At 37.9% G+C, this 20,421-nt stretch overlaps 1 protein-coding gene across 1 annotated transcript; it reads left to right on the plus strand.

Annotated features, from left to right (window-relative positions):
- The first annotated feature begins 272 nt into the window (after nucleotides 1-272).
- LOC108028146 (somatostatin receptor type 2) lies at nucleotides 273-18,772 on the plus strand. The gene is made up of 4 exons (XM_017099803.3): nucleotides 273-1,044; nucleotides 16,114-17,099; nucleotides 17,161-17,208; nucleotides 17,267-18,772. Exons 2-4 carry the CDS (start codon nucleotides 16,206-16,208, stop codon nucleotides 17,774-17,776), a joined length of 1,452 nt encoding a protein of 483 aa, XP_016955292.1. The 5' UTR covers nucleotides 273-1,044; nucleotides 16,114-16,205; the 3' UTR covers nucleotides 17,777-18,772.
- Nucleotides 18,773-20,421: the final 1,649 nt, after the last annotated feature.

The following is a 20,421-nucleotide window of genomic DNA, read 5'->3' on the forward strand; positions in this document are numbered from 1 at the left end:
AAAAGTAAGCCACTGCAAATAAAAATACTTTAAATAAAATATTAGAAATGACTTAAATTATACATTTTTTTAAGCCTAGTCTTCTTTTATAAACATAACAAATTAAAAAATTCGTTTTGCAGTGAAAAAGTAAGATTTTGATATAAATAAGCTCATTTTTCTTGAAAACCTAAGTATGCGTAAGATAAACCGAGTTACATTTTAAATAGGTATACCTAACTTAAGAAATATTCTGATTTTCAAAACTAACAGCCATATTTGAAATCCCCTTGGAATCAACAAGCTACTGCCAGGAGTGGTAACAGAGCTGCACCCGCTAACAGCCGACTGTTGGCCAACGAAAGTGAGAGTTCGTATAAGAGAGAAAGTTCCGGCGGGAGAGTTTCCCCACCCAGCTCTTTCTGTCTCTCTGCCGACCAACTGTTAATCCGAGGGAAATTGCAGCTGGGAAAACGGCAGCAGACCGCAACACGCATCAGGCATCAGGCCAATCGGGCGACGAACCTGAAAGCCGAGCACCGAGCGCAACTGGGAAAACGAGCGACTCTGCAGTCGGAAAACTCGCATCGGAAAACTCGCATGCACCACAACAAAATTCGCCGGCTAATGCGGCGCGCAGTATGCAAAACAATGCCGGAACGTGCAGTTCAGCCACTGAACCACTAAACCACTAAACCCAAACTACGAACAAACCCAGGGCAAAGTCAACAAAACTTTCGCCAGCGCCAAAAACTAAATTGTGATAAAAGTGTGCGAAAAACAAACCGAACGAGAAAATAGGAGGAAAAGTTGGGCGGGAAATACACAACCCCGGGGGTTTTCTGGCTGCCTGCTTCTGATGCAAATTAGCAGCCAAAACGCAAGGAAAATAAACAATATTTTACACAAATAAATCGGACAGAGAGTGAAAAATAACATTAGCGGGAAATACGAGAAATTGCAGAAGCGTTTGCCAAATATTTTGAGAACCCCAAAAAGTGCGTGCTGTGCCATTTTATCGGAACCGAGAGGATGAGTGGCTAGATGACACAATATATTCAAGCGGTAAGCAAAATTTCGCAGGCGGACGTCAACGGCCCGGAAGTTTAAAACGGGTTCCTTCTCTACACCGGGAAAAATTGTTCCAATGCCTTCAAATTTAAAAAAAAAAAATTATTAAAGTCCAACACAACAAATTTGAAAAGAAGTTAAGCTTTCTTAAAGTATTATTTTTCATAGGTTTTGATTGTTTTACTTTTATAATATTATTTATTTAATATTCAAAATATAAAAAAAAATTGTGTGAAAACATCTTTTGAAAAATCATAAGTTTAACAAGAACAAGATATTTTAGTGATAATTTCATTATATTTTAATATATAATTATCTAAACTTACCGGTTACAGTTTTTCCCTGTGTGGGTTTTCCATTTCCCACGTTCAAATGCTTGTATTTGTGTGCGATGAAATTTATCAGATAACTGAAATTTTGTGCGAATAGCAATTTGTAACTGTTGAATGTTTTGTGTTGTGTTGTGAGAAAGGGGTTGGGTTCTTTGAGATGCCTTGCCAAGGGGGAGGAATGAGGAATTGGTTTCTCCGATGATGTGGAAACTGAGAAGGGCTGACCAGCAGTGGCAGTCACAGAAAACCAGAACGGATTTCGGGAAATGAAGCAAAATTTGACAAATTAGGGAAAGCGGAATTGGAATGGTAGGGATTGTTATGCAGAGAAATACTGTGCTGAGAAACGGAGACAAGTTGATTAATTGATTTTGAGAGATGTGCAGAATAGGAATGAATTTGGTAAATGGTTAAAATACATATTTACAATGATTTTTTTAAGTGACCTAAACCAGGGACTACCATTTTATAAAGAACACCCTTTAATGTACCTATAAATAGATTAAATAGGAAACTCAAGCTCTGCTAGCCTCTCCCCACCCTCACACCAATAAACCCATGCCGAAAAAGAAGATAACCCGGCGGATGAGCTCATCCAGCTAAGTAAAGTCCACTAAAACCGAAACCAACTAACCGAACCCATCCACCTAAAGGCGGGAGACCACCCACCGCCCCATGGCCATATAGCCCAATCAAAAGGCCGTTGCACTCGCCGGCTAGCTGACTGACTGAGTGAATGACGTGCGCTGGCCCAATCCTTCAGTCAATCGCTCTGATGGCCTGAGTCCGAATGTGGAGCAAGAAGCAGCATGGCAAGACAACGCAAACAGCAGGCGAAAATAAAGGAGCAAGTCATGGGGAGGAGGAGCAAACGAAGCGTTTCAGCAGCTGCTGCTGCGACTCCGCAACTCGGGGCGTGTAATTTGTCAGACAGATTTCTTTTAACGCCAGGACACAGCCCCTGCGATCCAATCCCATGCCGCCTTCCCAGCTCCAGAACTTAGCCACCCACCCAACCAACCGAAAAAACACCGCCCACGTCATTGCAGCAAAACTGCTTCCTTCCTGCCTTTTGGCCATGCTCTTTGAATTAGTACATGGATATTAGTCGAGGTTCGAAGTGCTCTAACATTCCAGATATTAAATATCTTTGCAATAGAACATGGATATCAGTCGAGGTTGGGATTACTCTAACTTTCTAGAAAAAAAAGAGTACAATCTATGAAAAATCTTGAAAAAATTCATTTAGTCAAAGTTAAAAAGCACTCTGACTTTCAAACTTTCCACTATAAAAAAGTACAATCTTTAAAAAATCTTTGAAATAATGAACGGTCATTAGTCGATGTTCGGATTACTTAAATATTCAGATTTCTCCCAAAAAGACAACTTATTAAATTTCTTTAATATAAAATCAACTTATTTCGAAGAACAACTTTTTTTATATCATTTTAGAAAATTGACCATTTTAGTGTTTTGAACTCATTTATAATCTTTAAGATCCGAAGAATTTAAAAAGGGAATAATTTAAAAATTAAATTATATATAAATTATATATTTTTATAATAAACGAAATTGATGATACCCAAGAGGTCTATGGTTTTAAATTTGTACAACACTTGCTTTACTAAAATTTAGTTTAAAAGGATTTGATTTTATACACCATTTGCTGTTTTGTTTTTGCAAAAAACGAGTAGGAAAGAAATGTATAAAAGAATGCACCCAATTTTTACAGAGAACCATTGAAAAAGTGAAAATGGGAACAGTCTAAGCAAGAGGTAAGGAAAGAAGAAAGGGAAGGAGTGAGCCAGACATTGACATTTCAGTGCAAATGAAGTGACAAAACGTAAAGGCAAAGCGGCGTCAGCTCGAAAATTGCCAAAGCGAGAAGGGGAGTGTGGCAAATGGCAGGGCGGGGAAAAGAGACGGAAGCCGTCAGCTAGAAAGGGACAGGGAAAGTGGGCTAGAGGGAGAGGGTCGGACAGACAAAGCGCGTCGAAAATGCGTCTAATTTGATGGAAGCGATGCATGCCTTAACCTTTCGTCGGCGTCAGGCAAACAGACAGCAGCAACAACGAAAACAACGATGACAGCCACCAAATGATAGCATTTCCTCTCGACTCAAAGGACCCGAGTTAACCCAGAACAAGGACACCAGCAAGTGGAAGGGATGAGCCCCGGATTTAAATGGCGGAACAAGTGCCAGAGATGCTGATGTGGCTCCTCCTCAGCCGGTGCCTGCAAATTGATGGCCAAGGATGCACAAGAATTCCTCGGGAAATAGTCAGAGCACAAGGGGATTTCCACGAATGGAAATGTGCTCTTTGCAACGTCTGAAGTCAGCCTTTCTATTAAATATGATAAAACACTTCGGTTTTCCTTTCAATTGGCCTAGCCAAGCATAGCACGTAGAAAAAATATTTAACAGCAAGGGGAATCTTACAAAAATTACCATATATTTTTTTTTTGCTTTTGTTGTTTTATTATTTACTGTATATTTTTACAAATAAAAACAAAAGGTTTTCAACTAAGTAAGAGGCTTTTTTATATACATTTTAGTAATTGCTTTATGCAATTTTATCACTGTCTATTAAAGCTCAAACACCATAAACACTAAATAAAATTATTTTTTTCCAATTTAAAACTTTTGTAATTAGCGCGTTCTGCCAACTTTTACAATGTCATACTTCCAGCTGAAGTGACTAAGTAAAAGTTTTCCATCGCATTTTACAAATAATTAATTAAATGACGCAAACCACTGTTTCCGCAAGGATCAGCCCCTCGGATAAAGTTTTGTGGAGCTAATTAGAGAATTTCCAATAATTATTCATCATAATTGACAACTCAGTTTTTAACTACTCATCACTTGCGGACGTAGGACCTCCCAGCACCATCAACTTTGAACTTTTTGTTCTGCACCAGACGACAGAACACGAGGAAACTTTTGCAATTAATTACGGACAAGACCCATAAACTAAGAAGGGGTTAAATTGAGCGGAGGGTCACGTACAACTTATCCCGAGAAAAGTAAAAAAATCAAAATAGTAAAAAATGAACCGGATAAGAGGAGCTCTGTATTAGAGAGGTCTGCTGCAATTAGTGTTTTTTAGAGGATTTGTGGAATTGAAATGCGTTTAAGTTGGGTAAGAGAGGGGTATCAGATATCACATCCAACTGCGATGTTTCTGCCTCCCCCGATTGCAATGGCCTACATAGAGAGAATTAATGAGAGTCGGAGCAAGGCCAGGGAGGCGCTGTCTAAACACCCACATCATCATGATAGATGAGTTAATGAGGACTTAGTGAGGCTCCATCTGGGCCAACTGATGGCAAAACTGTCAATTAATGTGAACCAGCAGTTTCTGATGATTGGAAATGTGGGGGTGGAGAAAGAAACTGGAGCCCAGGATGTGAAAAATGTTTATCCACTTTTTATTGATAAAAGTGGTATAAAGCCAAAAGGTGGAATACATTTACACTTCTAATGATTAGAGTAAAATAACATTTTTTTATTTGATAGATCTACCAACGAGTGATAATGTTAATATATTTTAATATTTAGATTAAATTCAACTATAAATAGTTCGGTAAAATTCTGTAAACCTAAACCTATTTGATCACTTTCGATTAAAAATGGCTTAATATAACCCAATTAAATAGGAACATTGTATATTGTATTGCCTCACATATATCATATATAGACAAAGTACAAATAATAAAAAGGGATGAGTTCTGGATCGTAATGAAAAATAGCAAATAGCAAGTCAAAGGTTGGCCACCCATCAGAATGTTGGCACTTGCCACCGCCGAAGTTCCCATCCATTTTTTCATTCTGTTCATCGGAACTTTCGCTGCGCATGTGCAACTCAAGGCCGTAGGGAAAACTAATAAAAGAAGAACCTGCCTGTCTTCATTAAAGGTGCAACTTTTCCATGGTGCAATATTGCAAGCGTTTCCCTGCGGGCCCTACAGTTTTGGCCCCCCGTCAAGAGTCAGACCATGATTAATGTTCAAATTAAACAAGGCCGCACTGACGTTAATGACGACAAAAGAGCAGGGACGATAACAATGCCACCGGCGGCAGGAAAACACAACTAAAACAAAAGTATTAGTCACACCCGAAGCAAAAACAACAATGGCTCACAGTAGATAGTGATGGGCAAGTATATACGAAAATGATTAGTCTGGGGGCTCACTCAATGTACAGCTGGGGCATAAAGTTATCAAAGGATGTCATATAACAGTGTTGTGAGGGGGACTTGGTTATTAATGTAATGGGAATTCGAATATGAAGGAGGATAAAGACACCACCTAGATGAAAAGGTGATTTTAAAACCTTTGTACATATTTTCCCTATAAACATAAATTATAAATTGATGAAAAAGTGATTTTAAGAGTGGTGTCTAAAAGTATGCAGTGATTATTGCAGTTCTGAGTTTGAAAAAAATTGATGTATACTTTCAGATACCTTATGTACGTGTAATATTTAATACCCAAATTACTGGTGCCGCAAAGCTATTATATTTAAAAAACGTATTTTTAGTAAAACATTGACGATTTATTTAATCATCTAAATATTAACTTACGGTTTGTTTTTATGATTAAGATTATTACAGTTTCATATCCTTTAAGTTTAAAAATCAGTTTCCTACATTAAAATTTGAAGGAAACATAAATCTACCGGATAAAGAATTCTATCACCCAAGGTATACATTATACTAATTGGACGAAAATGCAAGTCACTAAATCAATCAATGCCCAATCCCCTCTAAACTCTATGATTAGACCCCGTCAACAATTCCGCTGGAGTTTTCACTCCATTTGAATAATCATTTTGCATGAGAGTCGGCAGCGATCAATTTCGTTACGCATCCGATTCGATTTCGCAATTCAATTAGCGGCGTTGATGGCAATGACGAAATGAATGATTGCCCAATTGACACTAGGCCATCGCCTCAGCCTTGGACCCTCCGAACGACCCCCAATCCATATCTAGCCTTATTGATTGGATTTCCACCCAAAGCTTATATGATAGAATATTTAATGACGTCTATGCCAGCATAATCGGGTATATAATTAATAAAGAGCATGATTTAGCGTTAATTGGAGAGCCAGCACAATGGCCCAGATACAGAAATTATATTTATTATCCGAGGACTTGTCTAGGTCACACAGCTGCTGAGTGCAAAATACCACTCCCTCTCCGAAGCCAAACGGTTATAAAGCATCCAACTGAAATTGGCAAAAGTTCATCATTTTTATTATTTTCATGGCTTCTGGTTAATTGAACTCATAAAATTGAGAATCAACAACAGAAACGGCAATCCTGTTGGCCGTGGCTGCGAAAAAGAGCATTGCAAACACTTCAATGAGCAAAAGGCCAGAAGAATTTTGAGCGAAACGAGCTAAAAAGGAAAAACACCAGCAAAAATAACAAGACGCACTAAAATGCAGAATTGGCAAATTTTGTAAACAAAATGAAAAACGGGGAAAACAGAGAAAATGGACACCTGACGAAATAATACTCTGTTCTAGGGAGAAATATATAAAATAACTTTGAATGTATTTTAAAAACAATTTTGCTTAATTTGCGCTTTCAAAAAAATTTTATAAAATGTTTTTCTTTTCTATTTTTTATTTCAAAATGTTATTTTTTTTTAACCTTAAAAGAAAACCAAATTTCTTACTATACTAACTTATTGTTTTTAAATTTCAAATAAGCTGGGGATTGTTGTAAACATTTTTTATACTAAATTTTTAGTAAGCATTAAAATATTTTTAATAATATCATTTTGTCCTGTTCAGGTTTCAGTTTCTTAAAATGACCTTATGCCAACTATCAAACCAATTAAATAAATAAAAGGAATTACCAAACCAGTGCATAGAATTTGTTGAAGACGAAATGGCATAGAAGCTGGCAAAACAAAAACAATCAGCAAAAACTACAATTAATTGGCTACTCAAGCTGCTAATTGCACTTCAAACCGAGCGGAAAGAAAGTCTAACAACACGAACGGGTCAATCGACCATTTGCCTTTTTGCCATTTGCTTGATTTGTTTTGCTTTTCAAAACAGATTTATCCATTTTCTCCGATTTCTTTTTGACGCTTTATTTATTTATTTTTATCGCTGGTCAGCGAGCTGACGGCAATCAACACGTCGGGCACATCAAAAGTGGCAAGTGCCTCGAGAAATCCCCTTCAGCTTCGTTCTTTTCCCTAGCCCCTGGGAAATAGCGACATCTCCATTGATATTATTTACCTAGGTAATGGCATTTGCTGATGATGACAACGCCGTTTGTATGATTAAATGAACGGAGAACTTCGATTGAAGTCAAAGGTCACTGCGATGGCCCTCGAGTGAAAAGCAAATAGCCCAGGAAGAGAGTTTCAGGAGGAATATTCAATTGGAGGGCAAACAGGACGTAATTGATTGATGTTGATTGGTTCGATTAGTTGGTGGGGATATTCAATATGTTAAACGTGAAAATTTTCTAAATCAGAATTAAATCAAATGAAATAAACTAAAAGCTAATCCATTGAACTTGAAATAAGTTAGTATTAGAGTTCCAGTCTGCACATATATATGTATGGTAAACGGGGCGTATGAGTGATGTTAATTGGTTCAGTTAGTTTTCGAAAATTTTCAATCTGTTGAATGTGACACTACTAAGAAAAAACTTTAATTATTAATTTTACAAATAAATTTTTTTAAACTTCATAACTTATACATTTAGTTATCAATTAACCTATGAGGACAACGGTTAGTTAGTTGGCAGAATACCTTCTATAAAACAAAAACAATTTATAAACCAAGTACAACTGTAATTTTCCTAAATATTTAAGTCATCTTGTAATATCTAAAATTAAATTTTAGCCAAAATATGGAACACGTATCACAATAATTCCTAGCGCATATAGGCCGCAAACCCGTGGCTAAAAACCCCAAGAAGCGCCTATATTTCACACAAAATAATTCCCAAAGAGCCCCTGTGGCAACGGCAGTAACAAAGGATTTTCGATTGCCTCCCAATTAGTGAAAATGCTGCGAGCCTGGTTGCATGGCATGGATCCGCTGGCCCACAACATATGCAACATAATCCGTACACTCACCCCGGGCCCTAAATGCGCCCCCCAGATACCCCTAAATACAGCCCAATTGTTGTCAATGGTCTCTTTAGAATTATGTTAAATTTGCCAGCGGAACTATCGAGGCGTCCCCATGCGAACACATTGGTAATGGGTGCATCCAGCAGCGAACAATAAACACATCGAATCAGAGGCTGCGGGGCGGTACTATATTTTGGTGCTAATTTATGCAAATTGCAGAGTGTGTTTTGAGGGGGAGGTGTGGGGCATGAGTGCTCCATAAATTGCACATCGGCAGGCTGCGCAAGTGTTAAGCGCCATAAGCCATTCAATGAGGTCTGAACTTTAACCAAATTGTTTGCCAGGGACTCCGGCAAATTGGATTAGCGAAAGGATTACCCGCGGAAGCTATGAAAACCTATATTTGATAAACCGATTTTCGCCTCAAATCGCCCTTCTTATGAGCTTTAAATGGTGGCTCACATTTGGGGGAAATTTAGGCGGCTTAAGTGTAAACCGCTTACGGAAAGAGTGTCCCTGGAAATGGAAAAGGAAACGGAGGAATTAATTCTTTTTTACAATTTGTCTAAGCGGGTTTAGGGCAATGTGTGCTGCTCATCCTGCAGATAGAAAAAAATGGACCCGTAATTTGGTGACTTAAGTGGCAATAAAAGATACACTGTATCTGCTATGTGAAGTAAGGGATTTATTTTATTGGGGTTAAATTATAGAAATATTGCAGTTTGTAGTAACTAAAGCTTGAGTATTAAATATATTTGAAATACGTATAAAGAATGTATATTAAAAAAATGTAGATTTTTAGGAGCAATTTTAATAAACACTTTTGTTATTATTTTCCTCATAAAGTATAGAGGTATGAAGTGTAAAAATAAGGACCTTATTTCAGTATAAACACTTTAACTGCTAACAGATTGCATGACATTCTGCAGTATTTTCACAACACTTCCGCAGACTGTGAAGCTATCCTTAACACGCCCCATATCCTGTGACAAATCAGTTTAGCATGCAATTGACAAACATTTTCCAAGGCTCCATTGAATTCAGCGAAAAAAGAATAAGTCGGAGGCCATGGAACCGAGGGTGCGGCTGAACAATGAACAAAGCTACATGGGATGAGAAACAGAGTGGAAAAGCGGTGGCAGATTTCAGTTTTTGGCAAGCCGCCTGCAGTTGAGGCCACAAAAACCGGAGGGAACCGAGGGGCTGGGCCAGGAGCGGCATGAAACAACAACAGGGGACCACATCAAAGGCAACACAAGCTGGGAGGCTCCACCACCTGGCTTTTTCGCTCCGCACAGGTGCAAATATGTGTACCAAAGGGCAGCCAGTGTTGCCTTTCATCCTCCACTACACTCTCCACTCCTGACAAATGAAGGGAATAGAGCAAATAGAGTGTCCTGGCGGGCCCTGGCTGCCGTAAATAAAAAAGGAACCCAATGGAGGATACCGGGGAAAACCGCATGCAGAGTCTGGGCGCCATTATTTCCCCAGATGGGTTAACAATAGACACCCGGCATAATTGAGCCCAATGTGTGAGCAACATCCAGCCGCATTCAGATGGTTTTTTGTTCCGCATCCTGAGTGTGTGGACACTCGAAGGACGACTGACCGCAAAAGGAGAGTCAGCAGACAGTCATTTAGTAGGCGGAGATGGCAATTTATGGCAAGGTGGGTTGGAATGAAAAGGCAATTTAAAAATGGCAAGAGAGTTTTTAGATATTTTGGAGCAAAAATGAGAAAATATTAGGCAGTTTTGTATAACGAACTAACAAAATTGCACAGTCATCTCTGCAAACTCTAAGGATTTAAAGATACGACTAGTTATACTGGCATTTTAATTCACAATAAAAAAATATGTATATTTTATTTCCCATTTACCAACCAAACAACTGGAGTGGTTAAAAATATGTATTTTTTGATTAGATCTTTTATTTATTATTATATTTAATGTCAAATATTTAGAAATTCTTGTATGGAACCGAACTTGTAGATATTTTTAAAAATAAAGGGGACAATATTCCACAGTTTTAAATAGCGAACTAAAGAAGTTTTATAGTCTTCTCTACAAAATATATGGATTTAAAGATAAGAGCAGTTATAGCCATCAAATAAAAGCATATTTGATTACCCATTTACCAAGCAAACAACTAAAGTGCCCAGAAATATATATATTTTTTTGACTGAGTGCTCAAGCTGCAATTTGTTTATCCATATTTTATTACAAAAAAACAAAAATCCGTGAACACCTTAACTCTTTTTTATTGTTTAATCTTTACATTATAGTTTCAGTGCTTAATTTACAACAAATGGCGAAACAAAGGATAGTACTAGGCGAGTGCTGCTAAGTACACACCCACGGCTTAATTGTTTTAAAAATGTAACAAAGGATGATTATCCCGCATTTTGTTTGGCTTTCTAGTGGGTGCCACTCAAACCCAAAAACCAACAGGTGCAGCAAAATGGAAACGTTTCAAATACAAAAGCCGCTGGGATTATAATTGCACTTGTTGTTGTCGGTTTCCGGGGGCTGTTCTTGTTTTTGTTGCTGTTCTGCCGTGTTTGTTATGCAACACATGTTTTAGAGTGTTTTCATGGGGGGCCAAAGGTCAGGTGAGTGGCAACCTGTGGCCAAAAGCCAAGAATGTGTCCCAAAGATTAAGTGCGCCGCCACCGAAAAACCGAGTTATCGTGCAACTGAGCTGGGTGGATTTCAGTGGCTGCTGCTGAGGTGAGTGAGTTTTGTTTATGTTGCACTTTGTGCCCGGGTTCTGGGTCCATAAACAAAGGCCCCCGTCCAAAGGCAGGACCAATCCGAAAACAAGGACCTCTGCCTACCCCAAGTGCACTTGACACGAGCCAATGCCAAGTGTGCTTGTGTGTGTGCGGGTCCCGGCAGCCTGTGAGTGTGTTTGGTTTGTGTTGTGTACACATGCAAATTTGCTAGTCATATTTGCATACATCCACAGGCAGGCTGTACGTTTTACACTGCGGGAAAAGTATGGCCCAGTTCGGAGATAGTGTCATTAGGGACGACAATAAACACACTGTGTGTGCGCTTCGCTGCTTTATTATGTCATGGTGGTCCCTACACTTCGGGGCATCTTGTTAGAAAACAAAACAAAACAAGTAAATAATATTATTTAAATACTCTGAAGAGTTAAAAAAAATGAATGAAAGAAAGTTATTTAAAAAAAATTTGGTATTCATGAAAAGTTTAAAAAAATATATAAACCAAACCTAATCTTTAATTAAATATACGTTTAATTTGAAAAATACGCAGGTTCCAAAAAATAGTTCATAGTTTAGAGAAGGTTTAGTCAAAAATATTTTAATTTTTTGTAACATTAATATTTTTTCTATGTTAAATATAAACATATTTTTTAATGTTTAAAGAAATTTAAAACGTACAATCTTGAAGGATTCTCCAAAAACTATTCATAGGCCTGTGAGCCATGTTTCAACAAATTATTGTACCCTTTTTTATGATATGTTTTTTTTAAAGGGTAAATTGTTTCCAGTGCAAACATGTGTTCGGAGCTGGCTTGTGTGCATGTTGTACTTGGTGTTTATCCCAAAAATTATGCTCCTCGCATGCCTCTGGCTCGTCCGCTTTCCTGCCCCTTCCGATTTCCCCGCCCACCGCCGCCCATGAATTACTTGGAATGTGTTTGTTGCCGCTGCTTGAAACCAAAGCGAGCGGCTAAACATTTGCCAAGCTGTTGGCTGCCAGGCGACTCCTCTCCTTCCTGGTGGATCCCTAACCGCACTCCTCCTGGCCATAGATACAGTGCCGAGCCTTGTTTGGCCTGCTCCGTGGTAACATAATCCGAACACATGAACACCCGCCACACTTGCCAATTCTCGGCGACTGCGGCTTGTGTAAACTTTTGATAAAGTTTTAATTAATTAAGCCCACATTTGCAGGCAAACGGCCCTGAGCTTGTAAATTAGGCAAAAACGCTCAGTGTTTGGTGGCAAAGATAACGATCAATGAGGACACATTATATGAGCGGAATAGTTATAAAGTTATGCTGAATGGAAAATTAATTTGGATGATATGAACTTTAACAATCAGAACTAAAATTACAGAGTGATTTATAAAAGATAGAACAGTCCGATTAACGGATAAACCCAAGAAGTATGGATTACTTTAATCAACATCAAGATTCGTATTGACTGCCTGCTGTGTCTTTTATGATCCCACTTCTTAACCAAATAAGCTCTCTAAGCCAAAACTCTGATTTTTATAACCTGTCCTCACATCGTCAAGGGTCTCAACGCATGTCCATCAAGCAAAGCTGTGAAGGAAATGCATTTGAGACCCTTGTCTTGAGGGTCTCATAAAATGCATAAATTTTTAATAAATGCCGCAGCGCGCAGAGGACACAAACAAGCACACACAGATACCCTGAAATACAAAGTCACGAAGAAACATACAGTGTAAGGGAGAAAGTAAGGGAAAGCAGACAAAATGTGGTCAAGGGACCGATGAGCAGACGATGGCTTCATCACCTTCCTTAGGGTGGCGTACACCTTAAGCTCAGCTGAGACCTCAACACAGCCACATTCTAAACAATACAAAAATGAAAACAATTAAAAAAGAATGAATATAAATTCTGTATTTATGGCAAAATAGAAAAGGCATAGATCAAAACAGTCAAAAACCAAACAAAAATTCCACAAAATCTTGAAGTACAAAATATTAAGGTTTAAGATAAAAAATATAATTAAATAATTTAAAAATGCTTCATTAATGTGCAGATCATATTTAATTTTATTTAATTTAATTTATTTTAATAATAATAATAAAGGTCGTGTTACTTAAATTCCAAAAATGTCATGTGATGTATTTTAAAGATTTTTAATTATAATCAAAGGAATGTTCAATATTCATTTCTCCCGGCCTTAATGTTTGGGAAATGTTTTTAAATGTTTATATATATACATATTAAATCATATTTAAAATCATATTTAAAATCATATTTAAAATCATATTTAAATTATGTTAAATAAACGTAATAAAGGTAGGGTTACTTTAATTCCAAAAATGTCATTTTATGCATTTTAATTATTTTTAATTAAAATCGAAAGAATGTTCAATATTTATTTCTTCCGCCTTAATGTTTGCAAATGTTTTAAAATATATTTTTTAATAACTAAATTTTTTATAGATAATATATTTTGTTTTCCGTTTGCAATTCTATTCTTAACGAAAAAAGTCAGCACCTTTCTTGAAGTAGTTTCAGCCGCATGCTAGCTGTCATCAAGTGAACTGCAGACACAATTGCAGCACATGTGGCTGCCCCATTTTCCCCCTTCGAGGACCCTTGGAACCCGGGCAATCTTGCGATTTGTGCCTCCATTGCGGTTTGCCGATAACAGTTGCACTTACAGCAACAATAAACGCCAGACGGCAACAGCAAAAATAAATGTCGAACAACCATTCAGGAGCCAACGGTGATGATTGCGTTGGGCGAGATTGCCGGGGGAATTTACACCTGTCGTTGGGTTGGGATTTAATTCCTTGTGCAAACAAACAGGGGCACGTGACACTGCGGTATATTGCGAAATAAATACCTTCAGATATCGGAAAACAGAAGTATTAACATACAGAGTACAGGCTTTGAGTAAGTTAAGACTTAAAATATGTGTGAAAACTTATCTACAATAGGCAATATATTTTGTGTATCAAAATTGTATTTTATGTTTTTTCTTTTTAATCAAATTAAAAATACAAGCAAATTATTGAAAACGTTTTGCTTATTGCTTTGTGGTTCAAATTCACCTAACTTTCCGAGCTAGATGAATTGGGGAAGACAAAACAAAAACAAAGTTTACTTTTGGTCAAGGTTTTCAACCAAATTGGTCCATACATTACCAAAATTATTGTAATAAATTATTTGTAAATGTAGGGCTTCAAGTTTATGCAACCAACTTTAATATTCAATGAATACACGCTATCAGCATGTTCCATTGTCTCCCCTGATACCCAACTTCAGGATTTATTATTAGATTCAAGAATGTTCGTCAAATATAACTCTAATTGACTGCACAACTGAAATCATTCTCACCTGAACACGGCTGCAACCATTTCTATCCAATGAACCATGTTTAATTGCTCTTAGCAACGATTTGTGGCCCACAAATATTGAGAAGATTGATGTGCTGGGGATACAGAACACTATGGCAATCAACTGAAATTACACAGTTGTTTGAGTTTACTGATTATTTTACAAGAATGTACAGAAAGTACTGTTGCCTGGCTTGCATATTAAATGTCAATTAATATGGAATATTCATTCATTTTAGTTTGAGGTTAATTAATGCACACGATTAAATGGCCTGAAGGTGCCTAAAGTTTTCAACTACCTTACATTAAGAATGGTGAAACTATAAACATTTTCTAAATATAATAAATTGCAAATTTCAAATTGTTTCCCTTTTGTTAAGAAGAATTTCGAGCTTAATTCCTTGACATATTAAAATATACTAAATCCCTTTCTACTTGCCATCCAACACTTTGAGCCAAGATTAGTTTGCAAAAGCCTTGTCAGCAAAGCTTAGGCCAAATTTTGATTTATGACTTTGGAATTAACTGACTTATATGCACAGCGATTTTAATTTAGCTTAACGAGGACAAACTCATTCTGATGAAAGCCAACTTGGGCTGTAATCCCCACATGTGTTTCGGCTAAGTCAACAATATTCTGATGCGGAATGCGTACACAAACTAAGCGGCTTAAAATTCTCTATCTCCTAATACATAACCATGAGGATCAAGTGCTGACCTTCGACGGCTTAAGTGTTCCGAGCTTGAAAAGGCAAATATTTTCACCTGATATTTGCATAAATGATTCACAGATTTTCCTTATTCCTAATTTATTAACAGAAGGTGTCGAGTGTGGGGTGGGTGGAATATTAAAAAGTTGTTGGCTCTTGGTTTGTTTGTCTTGACAAATTAGGCACAATTTAATTTGAAATTAAATGTTATCCAACTTTTCTGCGCAAATGAGTTTGACCTTTAACGGTCCCAAACAGTATATATAATTTTGAAATATTTTTTCCAAAGTTTCATTGGTTTACAAGATGTTGGAGAAATCTTTTCATTCCCAAGTTAATTTCTGGGAATGCAAGTAAAAGTTTCTGCAAAGTTGCCAAAGTGTCTGAATGTGAAGTGGCATTGCAAACAAGACTTGGATGATTGAACAAAAATTAAAGAACAGTTTACGATAACTGGCATCCTAGAAATAGAAACTAAAGACTTCAAAATCAATGATCTGAGCTGAGCGTTAATTGACTACAGCAAAAAATTTAAATTGCCATTTATACCCAATAGCCATTCAAAACTTGTTGACTAAACTAAATTCCAATTAAGTATTCAGCCTCATTCAGTAGAGGAAATATCAAATGGCTGTGAAAAAAGCCAATTGACTAGATTAAGTTAGCCTCTGGTTTATCTAACAATTTTAACAACATTTTCATGCCAGTCCAAAAACATTTCAATTAGTAGCGAATCAATTTGGCCAGCACAATATGCACGATGCAAGTTAAATATTTAGAATAATTAAGCAGGCAAACAAACACGTATGAAAATATTTTATGCAATAATGAAATTTGTTTTGCAGGAACGCCAGCATGCGAAACCATAACGAAAGAGGGCAACTCCAGGGGAAAACTGATTAAAATAATTAAATTTAAATAGCGGGGAGGTTGAAAAATGTTTACGTGGCTGATGATGGGCATTCTGCAGCTGGCAAACGGGGATATGACCCCCGATTCATATGTGAACACCACAAATTGGTATAATTCCAACGAGAGCTTATTTACCACGGAACTGAACCAACGATGGGTTAGTGGTAGCTCCACAATTCAGCCGGAGGAGCCTCTTTATGGCACCGAACTGCCCACCTATCAGCACTGCATAGCCACCCGGAACTCCTTTGCCGACCTGTTCACCGTGGTGCTCTATGGATTTGTTTGCATTATAGGATTATTTGGCAATACCCTGGTTATCTATGTGGTGCTTCGCTTTTCCAAAATGCAAACGGTCACGAATATCTATATCCTGAATCTGGCGGTGGCAGATGAGTGCTTCCTGATTGGAATACCCTTTCTGCTGTACACGATGAGAATCTGCAGCTGGCGGTTCGGGGAGTTCATGTGCAAGGCCTATATGGTCAGCACTTCGATCACCTCCTTCACCTCATCGATATTCCTGCTCATCATGTCCGCGGATCGGTATATAGCCGTGTGCCACCCGATCTCCTCACCCCGATACCGAACCCTGCATATAGCCAAGATAGTATCTGCGATTGCTTGGTCAACCTCAGCGGTCCTGATGCTCCCGGTCATCCTGTATGCCAGCACTGTGGAGCAGGAGGATGGCATCAACTACTCCTGCAACATAATGTGGCCAGACGCGTACAAAAAGCACTCGGGCACCACCTTCATACTCTACACATTTTTCCTGGGATTCGCCACTCCACTGTGTTTTATCCTCAGTTTTTACTATCTGGTCATAAGGAAACTGCAGTCGGTGGGTCCCAAACAGGCCACCAAGTCCAAGGAGAAGAGGAGGGCTCATCGGAAAGTCACCCGACTGGTTCTGACGGTAATCATGGTGAAATGTTTCCAAAATCTTTTAGTACATTCCTTCCCTAATCATTCTACAGGTAATAAGTGTATACATTTTTTGCTGGCTTCCCCACTGGATTTCTCAGGTAATTAAATCCAGCTAATTATAAAGGCTGTTTTAGTTTTTAATTTGGGATCTCCCAGGTTGCCTTGATTCACTCGAATCCCGCTCAGAGGGACCTCTCTCGGCTGGAGATACTCATATTTCTGCTTTTGGGAGCTCTGGTTTATTCCAATTCGGCCGTGAATCCCATACTCTATGCCTTCCTGAGCGAGAACTTCCGGAAGAGCTTCTTCAAGGCCTTCACCTGCATGAACAAGCAGGATATTAACGCTCAGCTGCAGGTGGAGCCCAGTGTTTTCACCAAGCAGGGCAGCAGAAAGCGGGGTGGTTCCAAGCGCCGGTTGTCCACCAATCCACAGATGCCTCCGCTGCTGCCAATGACTGCTGGTAACAACAATTCATCGACCACCACATCCTCGACCACGACGGCGGAGAAAACTGGAACCACGGTGACGCAGAAATCCTGCAATTCCAATGGCAAAGTGACAGCTCCGCCGGAGAACTTGATTATTTGTTTGAGCGAGCAGCAGGAGGCCTTTTGCACCACCGCCAGGAGGTCATCCGGTGCAATGCAGCAAACAGATTTGTAACCCAGTTTTAGCAAGAATTTCCTATAAATAAAACGATAAAAACACTTTAATATATTGTAATACAAAGTATATACAGCATTTAATAGATTTTGTAATCATTTTCTACCACAACACATCTGAAAACTCGCGATAAATATAATGAATTGAGACTAAGCAGTATTAATTGTGTCTAAAAATTTAAAACCATAATTGGATTCGAAAAAAAAAAGATCAAGGATCCTTAACCGCACAACGATATACCAGCAATATATGGCAGTTGAAGGGATTGAAAAAGATTACATTAAGTACGACAAAACAGATATTAAAGTGGTAATAGTTTATTTTCTAGGCTTGTTCTAAGAAACGTTTTATAATAGAATATAAATTTGATGATTGTTCTAAGTTGCATTTCAAAATGATATATAAATAACCGCACGCATGTATTTGGATATTTTACTGCCAGTAAAACTTTTACCCTAAGACATAAATGAATTTTCTAGCCCCTTCCTAATAATACACGTGAACTTTAAATGCATTCTTGTTTCAGAAACTTACCTTAACTAAAGAAAATGTTTGCTTCTGTAGTATATTTAATAATTATCCAATTAAGTAATCACACCGATTTATGCAATTAAAAACGAATTAGACGGGATTGCGTAAAATAAGTAGCTTAGCCAGAAGTAAGTCAGCTCGTAAAATGTGAAACAAAAAACTTTTTATGAGGGCACCCGACGAAGGATGAAACCAGATGAGTCAACGCGGGTGTCGAAGGCTGGGTTTTAATTCAAAAATCAAGGGGAAAAACTAGAGTATACACATTTTTAAATAAATAAATATTCCCTTATAATAGTTGTATATATATGTACTATATATATATATATGCTAAGATGCGACTGTGTTAATATTGATGTGAGTATGCTTTTGTGGGTAATACTAAATAATTAAATTATGTTTGTTTGACAAACAGCATCTCATGAAACGAGCTGAATATTCTGTACTTTATGCTAAGGATTTAAATTACACAAAGTGAATGTGCTTGAAAAAGTTTCAATAAAACAATGTTTGTATAAAATATATGGGTTTTACTGGGAAGTTTACCGGGTTACAATCATTTCATTTTTAAAGAGTAAAAGATATCATAGCCTTGAAAAACAAATGATTTTTTCATTAACCTATTTTTATTTGAATACAAAATTTTCAAAAATGAAATTTTATTTCCTAACACTTAGAATGCTTGCAAAAAAATAAAACTTAAATATTAATACAAAGAAAAATAGTTGTTTTTTTTTAAAGTAAAATATATTAAAATAAAACAGTTGTCACGTTTGACATAAATTGACTTGGGATGGAAAAAATGTTATGATTGTTTTTCAAAATTATAACGTCTTCATCGAGCTTTCTGATCGACCCTTCATTAAATTAAATCCTTTCTGCAATACCATCTGCATTTAGGGCTGAAAGGCTACAGAACTGACAACTTCGTTTCCCACCATCCATTTGTCGGGGAACAAATGCAAGGCTTTTGTGTGAGCCTTGGGAGTCTTCTTTTCGTGGTGCTGCTGTTGTTGATTTATTTGGATACGATTGAACTGAAGTCGAGTTAAGGGCTTTTAAGCCAGCGCACTTTGGAGAACAACCTGCCAATATATTGTATTCTGCCCGCTGCACCGGCATTAAATCAAGTTTAGGAACTTGGCTCTCTGCCACTTTCCCGGCTTGCTTTCCTTGCCTTTCCCCCATTGATTTATGCGTTTCAGCGCGCCAGCATAAAGAGTTGGGTCGGAATGGATTCTCAAATATCCGTACGCTCACCTGCTCACTAGACTGCAGGCGAAAGGTGAAAAGTGAAAAGTGAGGAGTGAAAATGTTAACTCAAATATGGGAAAGCAATTCATTGAAAGGAAAAAAATAAATAAATGGCAAGAACGTTTGAGCTTTGAGCTGTTTGTTGGGGGATTTGCGTAAGCCAGGAGCTGGGGAAAAAGAAACGACAGCTTAGCAACTTTTTCGAGTGCAAATTTGTGAGAATTCTCCGTGTTTGGTTTGGTTGGTTTATTTTACTTTCCTCCTCGGCATCTGTATCATTATTACTCTTGACTTCTCAAAGCTTCGCTTCTTCTGGCCCATGAATCCACGATTCTCGGCTGGGGTTTTCCGCAAAAGTTTGTGTAACTTAAAGTAGAAGCCGCTTGATTTATGTGGCGAAATGCGGCGAATTGCATTGCGTTGAATTTCGGGTTTAATTAGTTGATTAGTTTGTGTGTTTCGAACCCATCTCACTTTTGCGGTTGCACCTGGAGTGCAATTGAATTAGATCTGTGGATATTGTGGTTTGCAGGTAACTTCTTGATTGCAGGTGTCTTTTCCATTGTTCTCAGTCGTGCATTCATCGATTTTGCCACGTAATGCCACCGGGGTTCTTGCAAAGATGTCAATGTCAGGGGCAGCTCGAAGGCCTCCCAAAAAGAGGTTTAAACGCCAAAGGGAACCGTCATTGTCATCAGCGTTAACAACGGGGATTGTTGGTCAAAACGATTGGAAGTCGGCTATGGCTAGCAATCTGAAACGTGAGCTATTAAAAATCCCAGTTAACCGCACTGGAGAAAACAAAAATACTTTTTATGAGTTTAACCTTTCGCCCCCAGTGTGCTCGGAATTGTTTTTAA

Source organism: Drosophila biarmipes, chromosome 3L (assembly GCF_025231255.1).
Source record: "Drosophila biarmipes strain raj3 chromosome 3L, RU_DBia_V1.1, whole genome shotgun sequence".
Taxonomy (NCBI): Eukaryota; Metazoa; Arthropoda; class Insecta; order Diptera; family Drosophilidae; genus Drosophila; species Drosophila biarmipes.

What these genes read in the sequence shown, in the direction of transcription:
- LOC108028146 (XM_017099803.3), top strand. Translation starts at nt 16,206, where the DNA reads ATGTTTACGTGGCTGATGATGGGCATTCTGCAGCTGGCAAACGGGGAT. An exon ending in TCACCCGACTGGTTCTGACG is followed by an intron (nt 17,100 to 17,160) that starts GTAATCATGGTG and finishes ATCATTCTACAG; the next exon opens with GTAATAAGTGTATACATTTT. An exon ending in TTCCCCACTGGATTTCTCAG is followed by an intron (nt 17,209 to 17,266) that starts GTAATTAAATCC and finishes GGGATCTCCCAG; the next exon opens with GTTGCCTTGATTCACTCGAA.